General features: G+C 38.3%; 1 protein-coding gene across 6 annotated transcripts in view; it reads left to right on the top strand.

Moving 5' to 3' along the window:
• The window catches only part of Wnk (Wnk kinase), a 161,587-nt gene that overhangs the window by 82,221 nt on the left and 59,994 nt on the right, over window positions 1–19,372 (top strand). For 4 of the 6 annotated variants that reach the window (XM_083134271.1, XM_083134272.1, XM_083134275.1 and 1 more), the window contains exons 10-11: window positions 1,192–3,114; window positions 14,894–15,018. In XM_083134271.1, coding sequence (XP_082990397.1) covers window positions 1,192–3,114; window positions 14,894–15,018 — 2,048 coding nt within the window. The remainder of the gene's footprint in view (window positions 1–1,191; window positions 3,115–14,893; window positions 15,019–19,372) is intronic. The other 2 variants (XM_083134274.1, XM_083134273.1) reach the window with 2 other exon arrangements.

Below are 19,372 nucleotides of genomic sequence, written 5' to 3'. Positions count from 1 at the left end.
CAGTCCATGCTATGCTGGCTTTCAGCTCTGACAGAGTGTCCAATTCTGATAAACACGATCTCTCAGGCATCCCTACAGCCCTAAATCACATGGGTTCAAGTCCAGAGAATTCTGTAGCCAAGCATCTGGATAGCATCTATGAGTCACATGATCATTGCCAAAGTTGATAACCAACATGCAGGGATATTCCATCCTGCATGAAGAGAAGGGTCTCTCAAAGTCGATAACCAACATGCAGGGATTCTCCATGTTGCACAAAGACAGGGGGGTCTCAAACATCATCCTTCTTGCAGTCAGGAACCACATGCTGTGCAAGGAGTTGAGAGTAACATACACTAGTAAAGGAAAGCATGACAGGACCTTGCGGGACCCAGGAAATTAAAGCCACCCACCAAAGAATATACTTCGGGAATCTCAGACTTTTCGCCTCCAGTTGTGGGAGTTTCAAGGAGGGAGAAAAGCGTTGTTACACACCTGATTTTTATCCAGTTGTGCACAACACCTTTTGCTGTCAATGTGCACCCTTCGGGGAGAGGCAGGGAATCGGAGACCCATTCGCTTGCTACGCAGTGGCAACCATTAGGCTTCGCCATGCTTGGCCTTGTTGAGGGTGCCACCTGTTTCAAAAATGACTCTAATGGAAGATGCTGGCAACGCAGAATACCACTACAATTTCCCCTCCATGGCTTTTGATGGAAAAGTCAAGAATAGAATTTCGAAGTTTCTTCTTTCACCAAACAGACTTTAGTGGTGAATTCACAACAGAAAATGACTTAATTGGAATTCAACAGTTCTTTCAGTGCCACATTTCTAACTGGTAGCAAAAATGTGAACAATTTTTTTTATTTGGCATTTGCTTTGTCATGGTCTCCATAGTCTCTATACCGGGTTTTGCTGCAATCTGTTGCTTCAAATAGGCTACAGATGGCTCTCAGTAGGGGGGACGTTAATTCTAGTCACTCCGTATATACATACAATTTTATTAGCAATGACATAAACTGTGGTAACAGTGGAACATTTTAACTTTTTCAGGCAAAGAATATATAAGAAGAATTCATTTTCATACACGTGCAGTAAGTTTTGTTTCTATGTAGCAGATTTAGTTTCCGATGTAAATTATTATTTCAGTTCACTTCTACTATGAATTCCTTAAGATTTAATATGTATTTATGTTTGTAATTGTATTTGCAGCCATCACACCAACAGTTCTACACCCAAGGTTTTGTAACGCCTGTGCTTCAGCAGCCGGCCCTACAAGTGGCATTTCCTCCTGGTCAAGGAGCTCCGCATCTTCAGCAAGTGTTCCAGCCGGTAGCCGCAATGCCGGGGTTTGCTCCTCAGGCACAGCTCACAGGAAGCCAGGGCTACGTTGCCAGCGTGCAGGGGGCATTCCAACCTTTGTACCAGAGCGGTTTCCCGCAGGCCCAGCAGCTGTACATGACTGGCTACCCAGCGCAGGTAGCCAGCATGCAGGCTCAGGTGGCAGCACAGGTTGCCGCTGCAGCTGCCGCAGCAGGGGTTACCCTTCCTGCCCAGCAGCAGACGCAGCAGGTAGGGGCCCTGGAGGGAATTCCTTCTAGCTCTTCTCTAACACTGGTCACTCCAGTCGCTGGAGGCACCTCGTTTTCCACTCCTGTCAGTCTCGGCGGGATGTTGCCGTCAGGCTCCATCGCCATAAATGTTCCCGGAGGAGGAGTGGTGGTTACCTCATGCAGTTTGATTTCCTCCACAGGTTCTTCTGTAACCGTTCCCTGCAGCATCTCCATGGGCCAGGTACACAATTTAATGCAGACGCATTACGGTGCCATGTCAGCTCCGGGTCTGGTTAACCCAATTGCAGGGCAGCAACCGACGGTGGCCAGCAACGTCACCACATTGTCTGCCCACCCCCACACGCATCCTCATCCTTCCACCCAGCAAGTCTTTTGCCATTTACCCCAACTCTCCACCACAGGAAACATTCCAACCCAGAGCCAAACTATGCCTGTTTCTGCTCTCGAGCCCGTGACCGGCGACCAACCTGGCACAGATAGCACGTCTGTCTCTCTGTCCACGTCTCCCAAACCTCAGCCTGCGAGCTACATGCCTGCATCCATGCATGATTCTTCAGTGCCTAGTAATGCTGTGATGTCGCAAGGTGGTGATGCCTCGAGGAGTTCATCCATGTCCGTGGTGGGACAAGTAAGTTACGATGGGTTGCCTGCACCTCCTGCTAATCCACCAGTAGCTATGCTTGGCTCTTCCTCAAATGTAATTCAGAACTCATATCCTCTTAGCGGTAGTGTAACGCCTCAGCCAGTTTATCCATCCTCTAGCCTTGCAGTAGTAGCCAATAGGCCGTCGTCAATTCCAACGGCACAATCCATGGAACCTCCCTCCGTTGTGATCGTTCAGCCATCACCCTACAATCCTGCAACAAACCAGATTTTCCCAGGTGTCACTCAAACACATCCCAGTCTAGTTCCGTCACAGCCTCTTCAGCCTGTTACACCATTATTCACTCAGCAAGTTTCAGACAGTTGCCAAGCAGGTGCACTTTCACCTGTTCCCGGCATATCCCCCGTGCACTTCCAGTCACCGGCACTTACTCCCGTTCCGACACCTGCTCCCCCGTCAACGCCAGTCCCCACACCGGCCATCACGCCTATCCCCCAGACCTTGCCTTCAAGTGGCATACCTCAGCCCGACATGTCGGCTCCTTACTCGAGTCAGCCTGAGCAATTTTTTCCTGGAAATGCAGATCTGCAGACTTTAGGCACGGGGGCATCTCCCATAGCAGCCATTCCACCGCCACATAAAGCAACGCAAACAACCCCGTCTCTTGACGCATCTTCCTCCCAGACCCGCATGTCCATTGCTCCCAGCGGTGGAAGCCCGCACCTGCAAGACACTTTGGTTCCTCAGGAACGCTGCCGCAAAATCTCCCTCCCTCACGGCACGGAGCCCCTTTCTCACTCTCAGCCGGTGCCAGGAAACCAAGCAGAGGATCAAATAACAGTAGACACGGCCAATACTAACCAGCTGCAGTACGAGGATGGACCGAGCCAGCATTCGTCCCCGCTCCGGCGTGTACCCGATCAGAGCAAGTCTCGACTCTCTCAGCCCAAACTTCAGGTAGACTGAAAGAACCTTTTTTCTTTCCTCCAAGATATCTGTCTTCTTTATGAATTTGCATGGGCTATACCTGGACTCAGCTTTATATCTTTCTGCATTTTGCACAACCACTAAGAGTTTGTCCGAGATATATCGTCAGGTGGTGGTACATGCACTTGAAGAATGGATGCACGGAGCTTTTCTGTTGCCATCAGTTTGTCTTAGGTGTGCTTTCCTTGTGGAACTCTAGAATTGGTAGCATAGTTGGAATCGAGATGGTTTTTCCTGTAGTTTAGAGATTGTTTCTGTAGGGAACACTTAAGGTGTTCATAGTGATAAGTAGCTTGAGGACAGTTTTCATACCAGCATTCTGCATGAATAGAATAATGGGTTATGAAAACAGTTTACAGAAACAAAGAATTTTACTGGTTAAAACTTGTATCTATCTTTTTTTTTTTTTTTTTTCTTTTTTTTTTTAGATCTGAGCTGATATTACTTAGGTGGGAAAACAGCACCAGACTGAAACTCGCTCTTTAATAAAGAAAATTTGAATTTGAACTGATGTCGATACTACTGCCTTGGCTATTACTGATTCCCACCATTACCAATATTTGAAATTTGTAACAATTCAAAATAGATCAGAACATTTATAAATTTTAATATGTGAATTTTCCATTGCAACTGTATCATAGCATTATACCAGAGCTTTGCTTTAAAGTGTTCATAATTTCACATGAGATAATCATGTACAGTGGAACCCCGATTTTACGTTTCCCGCATCATGCATTCAATGTTGGTCTCAGCACGGCAAAATGTTATAAAAATTTTTCACGAATTTTCCCCATTTTAAGATTTTTCAGCTTCTCCTCACAATGCTGTTGCCAATTCAGGGTGATTCATAATTTCCTCCAGGGTTTCGATGTTTATAGAACAAGAACTACAACATGTACAGCAAAAAGGTGCATATCAGTGCATGAAGGATCTCTGCACTGGCACAGTCGACTTACACTTTGTGAATTCAAAGATGCAGAACCCTTTGTGTTCACCGGTGCATGCCATGTTTGTATTATACTGCCACCAAGTGGCTAAATCTGCAATTATGTGATGGGGCCTATTTTGAGTGCAACGTGGAGAGATTCCTTATGCACTGATATGCACCTTTTTGCTGTTTGTGTTTGTTCTTGTACTATAAACATTTGAAACCCGGGAGGGAATTATGAATCACCCTGTATAATAATAATTGTGCATTTTGCATAATTTCCAAGAAATTTGTACTCTGGGTGTGCTCACTACATGATACATTTGGGCCAAGGAAAAAATATTGCTGATTAAATTCGAGCCGATACTTTCTGATGCAGATAACACTGGTGGTGTCTGTATTGGCTCAGCCCTTACTTATGTACATAAAATTATTAGAACCTGAATTTTCTTGGAAATTTGTAGGCTTTCAAAGCCCAACCATCACTACCGCTTGCCACTTTGGTGTGAAATATCCCTAAGAATCTCAGCAATAAAGAGCATTAAATGCTCTTGTTTTGCTTCAGAATGCCTACTTTGATGATTACAATATGCTACCGAAAAGAAGAGTTGATAAGTGAACATGCCGAAAATGTGAATGCTTTCTCCACTTTTTCCAAGTCATATACTTTGTGCTTGTCTGCTGTCTTGTCTGAAGTCTAAGTATACTGATTAGTAGGGCCAAATATTTATGGTGAAGAAAAATCAAGATTTCAGTACAACAACAAGGCACACTTCAGGTTCTAGGTTCAAAAGTGGTATATAAAATGGCATTTCGGTGTTAAAATGATGAATAAACAGTTATTACACGAAATAAACATTTCCCTTCTAATAGCACATAGGAATAGTTTATTCGTACGTGAAGAAGTCCATTTTTATCTCTCAAGTATTTACAACAGAATTAATGAATTGTGTATGATTTGTGTAACTCTCAGGATAATCTAGACTTCAGAAAGTGCCACATTGGTAAATAAAATCTTAATTTATTTCACATGTTGCAGTTCATTTTGCATCAGTTTGTGATGCAAAATATTGTTGCACCTCACACCTTTGAAAAACATGAAAAACAAACATTACAGCATGTTATTTCACATCATTCCATCAAAAATGAGACATGCATGCCTCTACTTATCAGTTTAGGGCATAGGAACACAACACAAGTAGACATCACTATTGATGAGAACAATGAATTTTGTCACTGAAATTCCAAGTTTAGGTGTCCCTTCATAAGTTTGTCATCATTCATCCTCATTGTTGCGATGAGCCAAAAAAAAGTGTGACAGAATAGCAATGAAAATACCAAATTCAGAACAGCAAAGAACCATTGCCATATATTAAACATCTTTTATATCATTTATTATAAGTTAAATCTTACATAATAGTTGGAGCCATTCATGTGCAGATAAAAGTTACATCACAAAATGCTAAATGCTAGAAGGGGTATAAGATGTGACATGGAGGTTGGGGGAAGGGTTTTATATCAAGGAAGTCAAATATTACATCAGATGTTCACCGCATGAGTGCCTTGGTTTTTCCTTTCATTTTTCCATAATATTGCATCTCTTCTCTTAGAATTCTTTTTGATGCTGTGTATGCTCAAAAATTGATTTATCAGCATTTGAGGATTTCCCCTCTCCTCACATCTTCCTGCTTCCGATGTTCACCATTTTGTATGTTTTATCTTTGAAACCTTAAATAAATACTAATAAAAATGTACCTGGTGCCATAACAGATTGATAAAATATGATGCTTCAATCTTCCAAACAAGTATCTTCATTTGGAAAGGATATTATAAGTTGCGAAAGAATGGAACCCATCTGAGACCTAACAGAGCACACATGTCATGGTGCCATCTGTTGGTGAACCCGAAGTTTGAGTATATACATTTGTCCTTCAGTGGTGTCCAGCACAGACTGTGGTTAATTCAACCTTGATTGGCTGCCAACAATGTCCTTGGTAATTTTAAACGTTTATGTAACATACACCATAATCTAGAACTTCCTAGTTACGGTTAATGTTATTTTCTTCATTTCCAAGAGTTAGTCTTATTTCGCATACTTCTGTACGTTACAGTACTGGATTATTCCTTTAACAGTAATTTCTTCCATATCCTGCCCTTCCATTAACATGCTCACCAAGTTGAATGGCAAAATGATTATTTCTAGTATTAATGAACATAATATCTTCGTTGTGAAATGTGATTTTTAAATCCCAATGGAACTTCATCATTTACAACTACCAACAACACAGAATATTAAAGAAAAGAGGCCATGTCAGAACAATTTGTATTAATAATCTTAATCCTTTGCAGTCCATTTTTTCAAATATAAATCCAATTTCTAGTAATAAATGATCTGTAAAATACAACTGAAAGTAGCCTAATTCATTATTTGGTCGCCTGTTATACTGTGGACCACTATTTATCACTGTATCCCAAAAATCCTTGAAATTGCCATTATATTCTATGTACAACTTCCACTTGGACTCTGAATCAGACAAATCACCTTCATTTTCAGTATCGCTTTCAGAAATAGCACTTACTTCAGCACTAGATGAATCACTGACAGGTCTAGCAGATGTATTTTGGTCTGTGCTTTCATCACTAAATTCATTTTTACTACTAGAATTCTGAAATTCTCCTAAGAAAATCACTTAACATAAACTAGTACCTTTGCACGCCACCATAATTCTAATTTGAGCAGCTGATACGAAGTACGTCTGTGAAACAAGCTTGTAGAATATGAGACATAAGTACCATATATTGGAATTTACAAAAAATACAAATAGTTTCTTACTAGCACAAAAGATGGCAGTGCTGGTAGTTGGCGAACACTGCTCAGCATAGACTGCAAATTGTTAAGGAAGTCTTATTTTGATGAAAATAAGAGTGCATCTGTTCATAACAAATTAATACTAAAATGATCTTTGTCTCATACAATGTTAAGACTGTTCATTGGGTTTCAAAAATGTTAGGTTTATACCATATGCAGTCTAGTCGCTGGTGCATGTTGTATCTACCAATATCTGAATGCAGGCAGGCACACACGAGCAACAGTCTCCCATGCATTCGGGGAGTGTTGCCAACTGACATTACTAGATACGATATTGCTCCATTCTGCCTCCCCTTTGATTAAATTTGTTGATTTGCAAATTTCTGTAACTTTAATAATTTCTGTATTATTACATCAAGATGTTTTTGCTGTGGAACGAGCTTACGTTGAAAAGAGGATCCGGTGGAAAAATATCAAATATTTTGTTACTTCTCACCCATCTGAGAAGGTGTTAAATGCACAGTTCAATTCACTGCTGCAAGGTGCACCGATCGTACTGAAACAGGCGAAAGCATTGTCACACAACACTAATCTTCAGGGTGTGTCATGTTGATTCCCTACACAGCTTTCATCTGTGTATACAATGCAAGATATCCACTAAAGGCAATGCTACACTTGTTGCACTGTTGGTATTGCCATCAGTTTCTGGAATGTTTCATTTTCTACTGACAATAATTAGTGGTGTGGTGTGGATCTGTGTACACACTACGGATGGGACAAATAAATTAATACTCTATTTGTAATGTTTGATATAGGCATATCAGTTTATTGGTGAAATTACCGATAATTTTTACTAGCGGAATATATCTATAGATAACCTGTAATTTAGTACAGAATATTTCGATTTTGTTATTTTTATGGATAAAAAAGGGCTGAGTCGATGCTCTTCTTGATCGTCACCAATACCAATGCTTGAAAATTGTAACAGTTATTCTTTATTTATTAATATTTATATGCATCAGTTTACCAGCATTTTGCTTTGAAATATTCAACAATTTCATGTTAACGAATTAAAATTTTAATTTTTTTGTAATTTCAAGGATAATTAGACTCTGTATAGGCGTCTCATTGAATTTTTGCTAACCCTGCAAAATACCAAAACTCCAAAAAAGTATTAGTCACTGTTGCATTGGCTCAGCCATAATAGTGCCTAAATAGGCAGTTGCTTTCTATAGCAAAATCCATTGCAGTCACCTGAATACACACATCAATTAAGGAAGTTAATGAACCATTTGTGTTCTTCAAGGAACATTTGCTATTTTCTACTAGGTCGGTAGTTTATATCTTGATCACCAAAAACTTCATAGTGCTGGCACACAGAGCACATTCTATTTGAAAATAAGGTAGGAAGGTTTTATTTTAAATTGAATTAATCTATACTGTCGCAGCTAATGTTTAGTAGAAGTGAGAAAGTTTTCTTTTTAAAAAATACAATTAATTTCACTATACTGTCGCAGCTGATGTTTAGAAGTGAGAAAGTTTTCTTAAGAAGAAAATAACAATTTTACTAGTCTGTCACAGTTGGTTTAAGAATGAGAAAGTTTTGTTTTGAAAAATTAATACAATTAATTTCACTATGCTGTCACAGCTGATGCTTAGAAGTGAGAAAGTTCTATTTTTAAAGAATACAATTAATTTTACTATACTGTCATCACTACTGATGTTTAGAAGTGAGAAAGTTTTCTTAAGAAAATAACACAATTTGACTAGTCTGTCACAGCTGATGTTTAAGAATGAGAAAGTTTTGTTTTGAAAAATTAGTACAATTAATTTCACTATAATGCCACAGCTGATGTTAGAAGTGAGGAAGTTTTCTTAAGAAATTAGTACAAGTAATTTCACTATACTGATATTTATAAGTGAGAAGGAACATATTCATGTTCATATCCATATTTAGAAAACTCAATCAGGGAAAAAAATTATAATCATTCTAATTTTATATGTCAGTCTCTATTAGTCAAGTTTAGGTGAGTCCATCTCGAGGCAGTGTGCTGAGCTGTGTTTTGTTTCATTTGAGGAATTAACATTTATTTTCCATGCATAGCCTTTTTCTCCACCGCTGGCTTTTATGCATCATTGCAATGTATTTCTGGACGTGCATCTACTGCTCTCAGATTTATTGTTTTGCCTCTTCTTTTTGTTGCAAGCTGTTTGTTTGACACTGGATATGGAAATATAAACATTGTTTTGAATTTGCTAATGTGTGTGTGTGTACGTGTGCGTGCTTTACAATTTGCTTCATGCACTTGATTGTTACATTTCGAATGTTACTGTAACTTTAATGGTATTTTAAAAAGAAACTGTATTAATTTGCCAAATGAATATTATTAACCCTAGCTTACCCATGCTGTCCAATCATGGACACTTTTGGGTTGTAACGATTCCATTGAGAGTAAATGGTATTGTTACAACCCAGAAGTGTCCGTGACTGTACAAGAAACTTATCTGAAGGAGGGGGCTCAGAGGCCACACATTTTTTTATCACTAAAATTCAAGAAACCATTTTGTTATTGAATCAACCCTTCCTTTATTATTCATATAGGTGCAGTTACATAGTAATTGTAATAATTACAAAAAAATTAGTTATATTTTGTATTATCTTTGCACATCTTGGCATAAAGACTCGAAAAATTCAGTTTTTATTTTCCATACTTTTTACATATTGGTTTTGGATCATATTTTAGTTATTTTACATATTATTTCCATATTTCAGAACATTTTTCAACATACTCCATATATTCGCGCAGTGACTATATGTCTTCATGTGACTGAAAGATTTGGGTGAATTTCTTGCAAATGACTGACAAATTTGAAATACACTTCCATTACTTATTGCGATATTAAATGCAGTTCTAGTCAAAATAAATCCATCTTAAGAGACAACAGAAGAAAATTCACGTTCGAACACTTACTACAAAATGTTATTCATTGTTTTGGAAACAGAAAATGAAAACACATTTTGTGTTGTTTTACAATTAATGTCAATGTAAGTGTACTGTATTTTACGTAGCTCGTGTAGTGTCTTGCATTATTAAAAAGGTAAATTTTAACAATTTTAAGTCCATATTTTGGTGACAATAACTAAATATGTATTTACATATTTAGCATATTTTTATTACATATAAATCCATTCCCTGATCATTACAAACTTGCCAACCAATTGTACTGGTATGTGTGTCATATCTTAGCATACATCCTGGGGAGGTGGGGGATATGGTCACCACATGAATTTTGCCTCCTATGTACTCTTGTGATTTTAAGAAGAAAAGTATACAGAAACATTGGGAACACCTTAGAAAATAATCTAATTTATTTCAGCTTTTTACAAAAATATTCACAGTTCAAAAATTGAAAAACAAGAGGTGGTGGGCTGGGCAGGTCCTCCTTTTTTGGGTAAGTTAGGGTTAAGTCATTAGGCAACATTTTAGGTTAGAGAAAGTTTAGGTTGAAATAGCCAGAAGATTGAATAAAATTATTACTCCATCAGGAATTCAACCTGGGTCCATAGCATTGAATGCCAGTACTCCACAAACTGTGCTGCCAAGCTAATCTCACTACAGTTATTTTAAGATAATACCTTTGTCTACAGTTTTCTGTCACTTTTCACTTCTGGTGTCTATTGTCATGTAGAACCTGGTGTTATCTTCCTCTCATGGATGAAACTAATTCAAACTTTAGGCACTAGTTATCACATGCCTACAGATAGTCAATAACAACATCATGTTGCGTTATACCTAGGACAGACACAGTGAAATCTAACATAGTACTCTCCTGTTCACATAAAGTGGCACATTTTGTTAGGTTGGACAGTTTAAGTATGTGCCACTTTATCTGAACAGGAGTGTACATGCAGCAGTTAGCTTGGTAGGTTAGTTGTTGGTGAGCTTGAGTGACCATTTACAGTGAATGTAATTTTAAATATTAATTTATATTATTTCAAATATGAACACGTTCCATATAAGCAGGGTCTGAAAATCATTTCAAGGGGGCATACATGAAACTGTGGGACTTTAAATATTAATAGCAATATTATGAGAGAAACAAATTTTGTAAAATGTGTTCAGGAGTAAGTTATTCAATTTTACTTCCATTGCAATTCTCTTTCCCACTTTCTTCATCAAAATGTTCATTGCTGAACAGTGTTGAAGTCTGTGGTGTAGTTCTTACTTGTAGAGAAACAAACTGTCCTAAAATTTTTAATCCAATCCAGCTAATAAAAGATTAATTCAGTTGCAGGCAACCTTTTTTAAAGCCATATGTTCTCTGAAGATCAAAAATCTTGTAGTATATTTTTTTTGTCTGCAGGAAAAATTGGAAAAATAGCCTTTAACATTGGTGAGAGTTTTCGTTTCGTTTTGTAATTCTTAATATAAACGTGTTATTCGTGCAGATGTGTCGAAGATTTGAATTGGTAAAATGTAATTCTAACAAGATCATTGAAAATCAAATTGATGGCAAATATTAGGAACTGTTTTTTTCCCCTTCATCAAATGTAGAAAGAGAACAAGATATCTTCTTGTTGCTTGTGATTTCTGAATTCAGAGCAAAACTTGACATTGCCATTAAATTGTCATGATAATGAGGTCCGTGGCTTCTGTGTGAGAGAGTTGAGACTTCATTCCATGTAGTAAAATCCCACATGTCACATTATGATGACCATATTGAGCGACAGAATGTGCGCCATTAACCCAACACATTGTAGTTGAAATTGTTACTGATGTAGATATTTTTTGTTTATTGCATAATGAACGTGTGTGTTATATGGTAGAAGATAGTTATATTGAGATGGCACTAAAATAGTTCCTGAATTCAGGCATGTTTTGTTTCCCTTGTTCCCTGGCTGCAGTGACCTGTACAATATTGCATGTACTGGAGGAACTCGTTACCCCCTTCTCCCCCTGACAAAAGAAAACAAGTGTGTAAAGCCTGTCAAGCAGCTTTTCATTATGTGATGCGAGATCAGCACATCGTGCCCTTCAATATTTTCTGCCTCGCAGTGCTGGGCCAACACTGAAATTTTGGAGCTCTTACTGGGAATCGAACCCGGGATCACTTACACCAAAAGTGCTAACACTTAAACTACATTAGATGCCAGGGGTTCTGGGTTTGAATCCCAGCCTGGGCAACGCTGTTCTTTGTGAGTGTCCCTTTATCCATTTCATCATGTCATCACTCATCCTCATCTTTGCAATTAACCAAAAGTGGCAATCAATCAATTTAGACTACACGAGAGATTACCTGTAAATAGTATTTTTAAAGAATTTTCCACCCTATTTGTATTGACAATGGATCTAGTTAGATTAGTAAATACTTGTCAGCCAATGATGGTATATCAGCAGAATTAATCACCTTCTTCTTCCTTCTACCATTTTCTGATTGCCGTTTTAATATACGAGATGTGGAGTCGCTACAAATATTTGTGCACACATTTGTATTAAGGCTGAACTGATTGGCAGGTTGGTACTTCCAAAGCTCTATCTCTTGGATGATTCTGCCTAAATTTCTGCTAAAGTTAGTTGTTTTGGTCACCTGCATTTAATCTCAATTTGGTTTTGTAGTGTTATCATATTGAACTTCGGCCACACCAGGTGCTGTATTATTTAAGCAGGGTTGTCTACAATGCCAGGGGTCCTGGGTTCGAATTCCAGCCAGGGCATGGGTGTTCTTTATGAGTGTTCCTTCATCAAATCATCACTCATCTTCATCTTCATGATTAGCCAAAAGTGGCAAAAAGCAAAGTAAAATAAACCAAATCAATCAATTAAGCAGGGGATCAATGCCTCTGAAGCTTAAATGGTCAGATGTGTAAAATCATCATACTGCACAAGCCATAATTGGGAATCTGTGAGATAGATATCATGGTTCCCAGTGACCTGAAAAACCTGAAAATGTCAGGTAATTCTGTAAAAATATTTGACAAAATTTGGTAAAAAAAAAAAAAAATGTACTTTATTCTTTTCTGCTTATTTTCAACAGTGTTCAATAAAGTTCATCCATTTGATTAAAATGCTAAGTTGAAGACTTGTTAAAATGGTCTGGAAAGCTATTTCAAAATAACTGAAAAAAATCAGGGAAGTTGGTTTGGAAAAATGAGGCTGCACCTTGTATTAACATATATACTCAGTGTATCATTTATTGTTGTCAAGAAAAATTACACGTAATTAAAATTGTTATTCAACAGGAGAGGGTCCAACTGAACCGTTCATTTACCCTTAGTATATGCAATATCTCTCATAACAACTCCATAGTCCTTACCATTACGTGTGAGCTGCATTCCAGTAATATTTCTAGTTTTGTATTTATACCAGTAGCATGATTTTTTTAGACTAGATTTAGTTAAGATGTACATTCACCATGTTGTGTTCAAAGAATCTTTGCCAATAACAAATATTTATTGTAAGTCATGTTGGCACAAGCCTTAACTATTTTCATTTGAATCTGATGTCTAGGAACACTTCTAGATCATAATGCTAAGGCTCGGTGGTAGACTTTTCATCTCGTCACAGAAGTTTCCACGTTCGAGTCCCATCCTGAGCATGGGTGTTCTTTTTGAGTGTCCATAATCAATTTTGACTAGTCATCATTCATCCTCACCATCACAGTTAGCCATAAGTGACAGGAAAGCAGAAGAGTGTTTTTTTTTTTTTTTGTTTTTGGGGAGGATGAAGCATGTCTCTCCATCCATTTTCGTTAAAGGGAAAGTTGCATATGTGTTCATTTTATACATTATAGATATTGAACTTTATGGTGGATGTAATCTGGTAACTTGCTTCTAGAAGTGCAGATAGGTTAGTTAACTTTTTCAGTAACCAGTTGACTTGGTAGTCAAGAATTAGTCGCATGTAATATTGTGTGTAGTAATAGCTTCTAATGGAATTTGTTATTTATATATATTAGCTGGTAAATAAGCTGAGAATGTTAAGAGAATAGCAAATTTTAATTTTGTATGTATGTATTTTCATACTTTGATTTGCAAACCTAATTTTACCTAAGAACTCTCAATTGTCTAAATAATTTACATACCATAAGTTATATTTTGAAGTATACCACGAGTTTCAAGGTTGCCTTTTTCTTTCTTTAATATGGTATAGCCATTGAGAATTTTCAGGGAATAAAGTTTGAAATCAAAGTAAATATTGATTTATGCTAAATTTAATGTGATTTTCTGCTTCAAAGTGAAGGGAAATGTTTTTTCATACTAGGCAATTGCTGCTGGAAGAATTGTACTTTTACAGAGGTAAATGAAAAATAACTGCAGGAATAATTCAAATAATGGTTGTGTGATTATTTTTAGATAGGCTACAAGTGTTTTCCAAAGTTATTACCAATGGATTACTTGAGATAATTTGAATATTAAAACAGCTATCATTTAATTATGAAATGACTTTTGCCATACAATGTTAGTGCATAATTAATTATACCTATATATTTTGCATAATATCCAGGATGCTTTGACTCTGAAGCCTCCCCAACGGATTGTTGTATCATCATCTTGTAATCAAGGACTTCTAGGTTCGATACCCAGCAAAAGCACATGGTGGTTCAGATCCCACTTTAAACTCTAGACCCAGTTGCAGTTAGCCAATCTGCATAAAAGTGAACTTAAAATAGAACTCAAAACTCCTTGAAAGTTGCGAACCCAGACTCTGAAAAGTATCTCCCCATTTCAATGATTAAATTACGGCCGAAAGTTTTTGATGGTGATACAACAGCATCAGTATTGAGTCAACCATAGAGCTATCCAAGAATATATGTGGTGATTATTTCTTCTGGGTTCACGTCCTGGAAAGTTAGCACTTATCTCTGGTAGATGCAGCATACTTGTTTTAATGAAGCACATTTCTTCCTGTCAGTCTCATGATGTATTGGGCAGCAACTGCTTACATTAGTAAGTCCATTAATTTCACTTCTACAAGATGTCTTGCTTATTTTCTGCTTATTTTTTCCAACAGCCGTTGGATATTGCGAGTGCGCAGGAGCTTCAGCAGCAGCAGCAGCTTACAGGAGGACCGAGCATTTCCCAGTCTGCTCCGGTGGATTCGGAAACTACTCCACTCCTGGGAGCCCCTCAAGATGGGTGAGGAAATTTGTACTTTTATTTACAACCTTGCATACTCTCTAGAGATGATGATTTACGCGTAACGCTCACTGAGACAAGGGAAGGAAATGCAGCAACAGAACTTCTGTTGTCTGTTTCTATTGAAATCAAATTGTGTAACGCCCACTATGGCAAAACGTGCAGAATTTTCTTGACAGACGTCTGCAGGTTTCTAAGGTGCAAAATTTATGTTAGCCGCATCTTCAAATGCTTTCTCGTGTAATTCCGAGCCTCTTCGTTTAGCTCTGGCAACCGTCATGCTCAGTGCTGTTGCAGCCAAGCATGGAAAATGTTCTGCATGGTGACTTGGTTCAGCACGGTACATGGGTGGACTACCCTCGGAAAGGCACATGGAATTTTCCACTTGGAGGTTCAGGATGGTGCATTTCCGGCAGTGGGTGATAACCTTCAGAAAGTTACCTGAAAGCAGCTCAAAAGTTCAAAAGTTCTAGTTGACATCTTTGATTTTGACATCAAAAATTCAGAAATTTCTTGTGATTTTTTGTCAGTAAATTTAGGAATTACAGTAATTTACACACTGTCCTATACAAACTACATTTGCACATATTTACATTTAAAAAAAGGAAAAACACTCTTCCTGATCCACCCATGGATTTAGTTTTAACAGATATAATGCTCTACTTGGTTCCAACTAGAACAATGTTCCCAATTTTAATTTGGAAGGAAGCGTTACTGGTTAGGAACATGTTCTTGTAGAAATAATCCAAGTACAAGCATCTACAATTGTTCGTATTTGCACCATTCCTACAACTCGAGCACTGTAGATCTCAGCGAGACACTAACATGCAGGAAAGGTGCAAAATAGGAAAGATAATAATAGGGTTCGGTGCGGATACCAATTACTTTAATTACCGCACAATTTTATTAGTTAATGCACAGTGGTATGATTCAATGTATGCTTATTCTTGAAATCCATGGTTCATGTCACGAACAACTTAACGTACCTACACAACTCATCAAATAACACACGTGCATTTAAGCACTTATTTATGTTATGCTGAACCTTCTTATTTAGATTTACAGGGTGGCGACAGACCTGGAAAACCTGGAAAACCGGGAAAAGTCAGGGAATTTGAGGTGTCAAAAAAAGTCAGGGAAATGTCAGGGAATTTCGTCTTCATTGACTTTTTTTATTTTATTTATTTATTTATTTAAATATATCGTTATGGAACTCTGCACGGGAACAGGAAATCTCGTTCGTAAGTTTCGGCCTCAACTTTTAGGCCCCTTCTATGCACAACACAACCACGGCGCCAGAAACAAGTGATGGCAGGAGGAGAGAGAGAGAGACAGAAATTTCTCTTGACCGGGCTTCTCGGCGGGAATTTTAAATTCGAACACTCTTTTGAGGAAACTTGTTATAACTCTGGCACTATGGGAGCAATCTACTTCGGATAACTTTTGTTTTACAGATAAACATCAGCGCATCCAACCATGTACAATTCAGAACACCGTACCGAGGAAGAGGGCTTGGGTTGGGGGGTGGGCACGTCCCCCTAATTTCAATCGAAAAGACATAAAAATCTGGAGTTTGCCCCCTCTTTTCCCGCTATTTTGGAAGAAGGCGCGAACTTTAGTATTCTTTTCAAAGAATGGACATTTCTCAAGAGAATGAAAGATGTTCCATGTTCTTAAGTGCCATACAAGTTGAATAATAAGCCAAAATGTGATAATTGTTTTTACGAAAAATAATATGTAATTTGCGTTTTTGGAGGAAAATTGTTATAACTCGTGCACTATGGGAGCAATCTACTTTGGATAAGATTTGATTTGCAGCTAAAACATCAGAGCATGCAACCGTGTACAATTCAGAACGCCGAACCGAGGAAGGGGGGGTGCGGGGCGCGACCCCAAATTTCAATGAAAAAAACATAAAAATCTGGAGTTTGACCCTTCTTCTCCCGCTATTTGGGAAGATGGCGCGAACTTTAGTATTCTTTTCAAAGAATGGACATTTCTCAAGAGAATGAAACATGTTTCATGTTCTTGGGTGCCATACAAGTTGAATAATAATAAGCCAAAATGTGATTTTTTTTTACGAAAAATAATATGTAATTTGCATTTTTAGTTGAAAATCGTTATAACTCGGGCACTATGGGAGCAATCTACTTCGGATAAGTTTTGTTTTGCAGCTAAAACATCATAGCATGCAACCGTGTACAATTCAGAACGCCGAACAGAGGAAGGGGGGGGGGGTTTGGGGGTGCGACCACCGAATTTCAATGAAAAAAATCTGAAGTTTGCCCCCTCTTCTCCCGCTATTTTGGGGAGAAGGCGCAAACCTTAGTATTCTCTTCAAAGAATGGACGTTTTCAAAAAAATTGGAACATTTTTCATTTTCCTGGGTGCCATACAAGTTGAATAATGAGCCAAAATGTGAAACTGTTTGGAAATGTGGCATGGATATGTTGCGGAGAGGGGGAGAGGTTGGTCATCAATATGAATTTCCCAGGCTTGCTCCAGACCTGTGTCAGAGTTTCCACCCAAACATAAGAGTATGAAGTTCCGAAAAGCACATTCATTTCGTAATCAGCACCATGATACCATATGGTATCATCGGGGGAGTAAAGGTTAAGCCTCTAAATATTACGTGGGAAATTCATTGAATTATAATTTTTTCTTGTCCGTATGGGAGTAGTAAGGGGACTTGTCAACAGATGGAGCGGATAAGAGCGGGTGGCGCCGTCCGATAGTTGTCAGACGTCGTAGTAAGGCATTTTGTTGGGCAAACTGAAGTAACATGGAAACAAATAGGTTCCATTGATACATACGATTTTTGTCGAATATCGCCACCCGACAAAGTATCTCACTACAACATGCGACAGAAATTGCATGGACTGCAACATCCAACAAAAATCGCATGTATAAACAAGAAGAGCTTTAGATTGCAAATATGCTGCTGGAATTTTATTACTCTTCTGGTTCACTTCACCTTATTTAATGTAGCAGTGCTTACGAAGGTTTTGTTTCATCATCCTGACGTATTACTGGTTTCGCACAAGTTTACAATGACATTGCACTATTCTTAGATATCAAGAAGAATCCAACAAAACTGGATATACAGGGTGGCTCAATAAGTCACTTAACACCCCCAGTACAAGGCCACTGCAGCGCGCAACATGGAAATGGTGATGACCAATCGTTATCAGGCCAAGGGGGAACCACATTGACGCCACCCACACGGTCGGCAGCCATCTTGATGTCCGCCATCTTGAATTCAACTTCAGAATTTTAAATGAGAAGGGGGTCGTGCGACATATCAAAATGGGCTAGAATTTCACGAGAAATGCAATGGTGAAGGTTTTTTCGACGTATCTTTAACCAGTAAAAAGTTATGACTGAATTCTTGTACCAATTTGCTCCTTTTCGAGGTGTTAGAAAAATGCCTTAAAATTTGTTTAGCGCTTCGGTAATGCATCGAGATCAAAGTGACGTCTATGGAGAGACGTTCGCATGCCATTGCACATTATTTTAATCGGATACATCCATGAAGAGCTGTGCATTATGAATGGTTGTCGCGAACAATTTACAGTGTGACGCTTCCATTGAATTAAAAGTCCTTCACAGTGACAAGGCTAATGTTTATGTTCATAAGGAAGTTCATAAACAGAATATACGACTCTTGTCATCTGATAACTAACTTTGGACAAAAACTGGTTCATAACGTTCCCATAAGTGTTCTGGTGTTCTTCCCTATCGAAAAAACTCTGTAAAAAGTACCACCTTTTTCCATAAGCAAGGATGAAAAAACCTGTATATTTAACAAATCCAAGTAGCCCTAAGCATTTAAGGTTCCGTTGATGGAAAATTGACTAACCAATCATGTTCCACACAGCACGCCACACCATTAACTTACCAACACTAACCATTCAGCTTTGATCTGTCAAAATGGGTTATCAGATAAAAATCATCGAATTCAGTCATAACTTTTTACTGGTTAAAGATACGTCGAAAAAAAAACCTTCACCATTGCATTTCTCGTGAAATTCTAGCCCATTTTGATATGTCGCACGACCCCCTTCCCATTTAAAATTCTGAAGTTGAATTCAAGATGGCGGACATCAAGATGGCCGCCGACCGTGTGGGTAAATGTGGTTCCCCCTTGGCCAGGCAATGATTGGTCATCGCCAATTTCAAATTCCGTGCCGCAGTGGCCTTGTACTGAGGGTGTTAAGTGACTTATTGAGCCACCTTGTTATATTGAATACTATCACGAAAAAGTGAAACATAAATCTGCATTGGTGAACGTTATAAAAATTGGCAAGTGCATGCTCCCAACCTCAAATTTACTGCAACACTAGTATTGCAATGA

The sequence above is a fragment of the Lepisma saccharinum genome, chromosome 13 (assembly GCF_977018435.1).
Source record: "Lepisma saccharinum chromosome 13, izLepSacc3.1, whole genome shotgun sequence".
Lineage (NCBI taxonomy): Eukaryota > Metazoa > Arthropoda > Insecta > Zygentoma > Lepismatidae > Lepisma > Lepisma saccharinum.
This window is presented reverse-complemented; position numbering and strand designations above follow the sequence as displayed.